The sequence below is a fragment of the Pezoporus wallicus genome, unplaced genomic scaffold, assembly GCF_028554395.1.
Source record: "Pezoporus wallicus isolate ANWC-B61680 ecotype Strahan unplaced genomic scaffold, APGP_CSIRO_Pwel_v1 scaffold_6362, whole genome shotgun sequence".
Taxonomy (NCBI): domain Eukaryota; kingdom Metazoa; phylum Chordata; class Aves; order Psittaciformes; family Psittacidae; genus Pezoporus; species Pezoporus wallicus.
Genome location: NW_026637663.1, coordinates 5,430,884 through 5,437,094, shown reverse-complemented (window position 1 = coordinate 5,437,094; position 6,211 = coordinate 5,430,884). Strand labels below are relative to the sequence as shown.

The following is a 6,211-nucleotide window of genomic DNA, read 5'->3' as shown; positions in this document are numbered from 1 at the left end:
AAAACATGGATGCATTGAGACCTTTGGAGAAAACCAGCCCTATTAAATACTACAGGTATGGAACCTGAAAGATACTTATTCAGAGGCATAGCACTCACAATAAATGAACCTAAAATGGATACAACCACTGTGTGTTTTCTCACTTCATCATTTCCTATGTAGGTACATGTTAGTATGTTGGGGTTACAAAATGGTTAGTTGTTATAAAGAGCTCTCACAGAATAATCTTTAGGCTTTCTCTTGTCTAAGCCTTGTATATAAGTAATATGCCAGATGGAAACAAAATCCAGAAGCTTCCTATGAAAATGGCATTGGCATCCTCAATCAATGCCCCAACCATAGTACCAGTAGGATATTCCTCCTCAGTGTCCAGGAAAAGGCAGATAATAAGTAGGGAGATATACATCTCTGTGACATATATAACGTATATATTATATTAAATTATTCATTTTTCTTAAGGAGGAAATAAAAGAAACTAAAGAACCAAACAAAAAGAACGTCGTGGGAAGGTCGGTGTTTTTTCTTCAGGGGTGGGAGGTTTTGACCTGCCAACGGTGGGGTTCATCCCCGGGTGCAGGGGATGCCGGCGCTGCTCCCCTGGGAGCTGGCCCCTTACTACGGGCGGTCCTCGCTGCCCCTATGTCCCCGTCCGTTCCCCCTCCCCCGAACTGCAAGTTGAAAGATAATTAAACAGCTACCTCCAATACGTAGCCATGCTCTCATTTTCGCACGTTATCCACCGTGATTAACGCTCCACATGGCTCAGGGACTACCGGGGACTGCGAGAGCGGCCACGGGCTGGTTCCCACCTGGAAGGTGCCTGGGGATTATCCCGGGAATAAGATGCAGAATGATGTCCAGGTTTTACGAACCTGGGGTAGTAGCTGGAGGGTACTACTCGCCCGGTGCAAGAAGGAAAGTATTGCTATAAATCGGGAAACTTTATAGCTGTTCGGCAGGAGGAAGTTTTTTGGCTGTAAACTGTCATGCACGGCAGCTCTCGCTGAAAAGGCTGCGGGAGTGGGGACTCCTCTCCGGAGAACCAAGGTGCAATTAAGATCAGAAAGAGAGAGAAGGGAATAAAATAAAGACGGCAGGAATCCAAACCCAGGGAAAACTTTACCTCTAGTTGTTGTAGTTGTTGCTGTTTCCCCCCGTTCCAAAGTTTATTTATAACTTCTGGAAACTTTATCTTCTCTTTTCTTTTTTAATGGTCATTAAAAAATGCAAAGCTGGAAAGACCTCTTTTTCGAAGGACCAATAAAAGTTGAGTGCATACACTGCCTGGGATGAGCGGTGCGGTCAGTTCCTAAATACTAAGTAAAACGTGAAATGTGTAAAATTATATTTGACTTCAACGCTCCTCCCTTTGCCTAAAGAATCAGTGCAAAATGAGAAACCACATAGATAAGTGTCTGCGGCAGAACGGGTTGCAGTTGCTTCCCACTCCTGTGCACATCATAGATATTCCTCTTCTTTGTGTGTATACATATATATACATACACATATATATGGAATTAGCCCTTACTCGAAGCATCCATCCGGAAGAGTGTTTTTAAAGCTCAAATCGCCTAAATACACATTCAGATAATCTCTATTTTATTTATTCATTTTCGAACCGTTCATTTTCCACCTAAACGGTCCCGTCGCTTCCAATTCCGGCCGGTCTCGCAGCTTTCGGCTCTTAAACACGTTCACTGCCATATGGAGTGGCCCTTAGGAAGAACTGAGGTTGCGGGTTGCTTTACACGGGACCCATCACCACCAGCCACCCCCACACGCCGCGGACGGTAAAAGGGACGCGACTTCTGCAAAGGGGAACGTCCCTTCTTCGCCTTCACTTGCAGGGAGAGGGTGACTGTCCCTGCGGGCCCTTTTTGGGGATTACCTGTTTCTGCTGCCCGTTTCTTTCGGGACTAAGTTGTCTGTAGCGTCGCCGTCGGGGCACACACCCGAAGTGAGGCGGTGCTGCCGACCTGCCGAGGTACAGACAGCCTGGTTGGAGTGGAGCACCTGGAGTGAAATAAATACCCGACAAGTGAAAACACCATCTCAAACTCTCTATAGCAGCTGCTACGGACCAACTCGGGAAGCTTCGCCCATAGTTTCTTTGCAACTGCTGCTTTCCCCCTCCAAACAGGACGAAAAGCAGGCGGTAGGTGCTCAGGCAGAAAGAGCATTAGAGAACTTTATCGCAGGAATTATCCTGAAGGGGTAATAACCTTTCGCATGTTTCTGGGCAAGTGGTTGATGAGAGCCGGTGTGCGGGATGTGACATGTCAGGTTGAAGGGAAAAAAAACAAAAAGTAAGTTAATGCTACAGGAGCCTGACGGTGCTGTGCAATGAAAACAGACCCGTAACTGCTACACCAAGAAGAAACCGAAATCAGGAGCGGAAGCGTTGGGTTTATTTGAAGTCGGATGAAGGGGAAACGCGCTCGGGTTGCTGCTCCGCTGTGTGCGGGATGTGGAAAGGCTGGGGTGCAGGTAGGGATGCAGGCACCGATACAGGCAGGAGTGCACGAGGGAGTTGCCTGCACGCAGAAGGAGCCGGTGCCCGGACTGAGCTGTCGCCTGCCTCCTGAATCAGGGACCCCTCCATCGCGCCTTCCCTGACAGCCCCGACCTCCAGCTCCCCTCGGCCCCAGCCAGGCTGCCAGTGAGCCTAGGGCACCTTCTCCTATAATCTTACAAATCTCGGCAGCGACTATGCGCGGTGTTTGGAGGAGATGAGTATTTTGAAAGAAACCCTTATTTTTACACTGCGCCTCTTCTTTCCCCCTCTCCTTTGCCCCGTTTAAAGAACTTGTTATTGTTTAAAGAGACCCCATTGAACTATTTCCTGCTCATTGTCACCTCTCTCCCCCTCGCCCTCTATCCAGGGATTCTCACGGCAAGGTAATAAACTGTTTCCCTCACACCACAGACCGCCACAGCCCCGGAGAATGCAAACGATTAAACCACCGGCGGGCGGGGGGGGGGTTCCAAGTGAGCCCTTCTATCCCGCACCCCACTGCCTGTTTTCTCTCCAAACAACTTGCAAAGTTCCACCAGCGGGGCTCGGGCTCCACTCCTGCCGCAGAAATTCGCGGGCAGGGGGGTTCCTTGTTGTAGGAACCGGAGCCTTCAGCTGCCAGTCTGACTTTTAGCAGAGTGGTTTCTCTGAGGCGGGGGGCTCACAGCCGCCGTGGCCGAGCCCCCTCGGGTGGCAAGGCACTGCCTGCAGTAGGAGACAGAACAGGCTCCGGTACTGGCTGGAGGCTGGGGACACGGTGGCGGGGCGTGTGTGCACATGTGTGTGTGCCCTGACTGTGCCAGGCTCAGTTCACCCATTCCGCAGAGCTTTTCGGTGGCATTTCCCAGCCGGGGTTGTCGTCTCTAACTGCAACCTTCTTTTAAGCAGAAGCTCCGAGGCTTGTGACAAGGGAGAGCGTGAAGGGGTGAGAGGCTTGGGGGGGGGGGGGGGAAGGGGAAGGACTCTTCCCATTTTCTCCCACAAATCTGAATCCGCTGCCACGGTGGCTCCTTGAAGCCAGACCCCGCGGCTGGCTGTGGCGGGCGCCGGTGGTCCCGGCGGTGGATGCTGCGGGAGGTGCCGCGCACAGGTTATGGGGCTGTTGCCGGGATGGGCCATTTCCTCCGCGGCTGCCGGAGCCCAGGCCCCGGCGGCTTTGATAGAGGTGCAAACATTTGGGGGCAGATTTACATAAAATAGCTGCGTTTAATCCCGCGGGCTGCAATTAACATCACAGGCTTCCCCGGGCACCGTTGTGATATGGCCGCGGGCAGCCAATCGCAAAGGTCGGCCGAAGGGATCAAAGCGGCCGTTCGCCAATCAGCGGCCCCCCCTCGGCGGCACGGTGATGTCACTGGGGGGATGTTTATGACGGGGTATAACAGCGGCCCCTTCCCTGCTCCCGCTCGCTGGGGCCGCGGAGGTCAAGTGGAGTCAGCCCCGGCCCCGCCGCTGCTCGGGGCTCAGCCAGGGCGCCTGCCCCGCCGGGCGGGCGGGCGTGGGCCGGGATGAGCTCCCCCGGGACGGAGGGTGCGGGCAAGGCCCCGCAGTACCGTGTGGATCACTTGCTGAGCGCCGTGGAGAGCGAGCTGCAGGCGGGCAGCGAGAAGGGCGACCCCACGGAGCGAGAGCTGCGGGTCACGCTGGAGGACAACGACCTGTGGCTGCGCTTCAAGGAGCTCACCAACGAGATGATCGTCACCAAGAACGGCAGGTAGGGCAGCCGCGGCACCGAGCCACCGCAGGCTTTGGGTGCGGGGGTGTGTGTGTATCCCGGCGCCGGGGCCGAGAGAAGGGGGGGGGGTGCTGCCCCCCGCCGTGCCTCGCGCCTCCGTGTCGCCCCGCAGGAGGATGTTCCCGGTGCTGAAGGTGAGCGTGTCGGGGCTGGACCCCAACGCCATGTATTCCTTCCTGCTGGACTTCGTGGCGGCCGACGGGCACCGCTGGAAGTATGTGAACGGGGAGTGGGTGCCGGGCGGGAAGCCGGAGCCGCAGGCACCCAGCTGCGTGTACATCCACCCCGACTCGCCCAACTTCGGCGCGCACTGGATGAAGGCGCCCGTCTCCTTCAGTAAAGTCAAACTCACCAACAAGCTCAATGGCGGCGGGCAGGTAAGGACCCTCTCAGAGCGGCTGGACTAGCCCCAGCCCGGCCTGACCCAAGGGGCGGCGGGGTCCTGCCGAGCCACTACTACCGCCCTCCTTGGTGCTCGTTTTTATACCGCCGCTACCAAACATGCGTTCTTTCCGCCGAGGATGGGTGCCTTCGGGGTTTGACTTTGTTACATGTCTTTCCACTTTGAATAGCTGCTGATGCCAACGGAGTAGCAGACGCAACTTTCTGGCTATTTGCAACCAACGTGTTTGTGTCTATGCAAGCTGCCTGTCAAGTAATAGGGATGAGGATAACTAGGCACAAAGTCGGAATGTCTGACAGCAGTGTTCCCTTCCTTTTCTTACACCTTCGTTCTTAGGATTTATTTCTACCTGTTGCCTCTTTCTCCTCCACTGGAAAGACAGATCATTAGACAGTTTAAGCCCCGATTGCTATCTGTGCTTACTGCATCTACCGCCGCTCTGTCACCTTTTACACATTCTATCCCTTTGCGCACAGATCATGTTGAACTCTCTGCACAAGTACGAGCCCAGGATCCACATAGTGCGAGTGGGTGGCCCGCAGCGGATGATCACCAGCCATTCCTTCCCAGAGACTCAGTTTATAGCCGTGACGGCCTACCAGAACGAGGAGGTAAGCACAGCAGGGAAGAGAGGATGCAAGTACCAGGGGGTTTCAAGTGACAAAGTGTATGTTACAGAGCAAAAAATAAATGGCTCGGTTTGCCTTTTTTCTCTGTTTCTTCTGTGCTTTGTTTGAAGCTAAATATAAGAACTGAAGTTAATATATGTAAAAACCCTGTGAATGTATCATAGCACAAAGTTCTGATCGCTTTTTGTCTCAATGTGCACTGCAAATTCATTGCAGGAGAATAATCCTTAAGAGATTCTGTGGGCCAAACAGGTATGGTAGCAAACCCAGTTGTCACTTTCAGATACACAGTGAAATAACTGGATGTGTCATTTTCAAAATTGGCCTTTCTCTCTTAGCCAAAATGCACATCTATGTTTAATAAATCTCTCAACTACCAGTTAGTTTTTATAACTCTTTCGTGCACTACCTTTTTTAGCTGTTTCCTCAGGCAATTCAGTCTCTTAGAATTTGGCAGAGAGATTAATTAACTCTCTGCTAATAGTTCAGACCTTAGAGGCTGTTTAATTGATGTTCATAGGTTGGTGTTCTGGGCCTCATTCAAGAATCTGGGATTGCACTAACTTCAGTGGATAGTCCTAACTCAAATCCTAATATCTGTATGATAATGAACGGTGATACTTGCAAATAAAGATGTTTGTTGTTGTTTTTAGATAACGGCTTTAAAAATTAAATACAATCCATTTGCAAAGGCATTTCTTGATGCAAAGGAAAGGTGAGAGCTCTTAATTCTAAAGCCTGGATTTTTTACATAAATTTGTAAAAGCATATTCCTAACTAAAACAAGATGGTTTCTTTTCTAGAAGTGATCACAAAGACATGATGGAGGAAGTGGGAGACAACCAGCAGTCCGGGTATTCGCAGTGTATGTTTTCCTTCATTCTTCATCATGAGCATAACTTTGATTTCTTCCATCTCATCTGTTAAAC

General features: G+C 51.7%; 1 protein-coding gene across 4 annotated transcripts in view; it reads left to right on the top strand.

Annotated features, from left to right (window-relative positions):
* The first annotated feature begins 3,465 nt into the window (after positions 1 to 3,465).
* Positions 3,466 to 6,211, top strand: part of TBXT (T-box transcription factor T) — a 55,068-nt gene continuing 52,322 nt past the window's right edge. For 3 of the 4 annotated variants that reach the window (XM_057406928.1, XM_057406930.1, XM_057406926.1), the window contains exons 1-5: positions 3,466 to 4,229; positions 4,363 to 4,627; positions 5,130 to 5,264; positions 5,936 to 5,997; positions 6,086 to 6,147. In XM_057406928.1, the coding sequence (XP_057262911.1) occupies positions 4,024 to 4,229; positions 4,363 to 4,627; positions 5,130 to 5,264; positions 5,936 to 5,997; positions 6,086 to 6,147 (730 nt within the window). In that variant the 5' untranslated portion in view covers positions 3,466 to 4,023. Of the gene's footprint in view, positions 4,230 to 4,362; positions 4,628 to 5,129; positions 5,265 to 5,935; positions 5,998 to 6,085; positions 6,152 to 6,211 lie in introns of all 4 variants that reach the window. The other variant, XM_057406927.1, reaches the window with a different exon arrangement.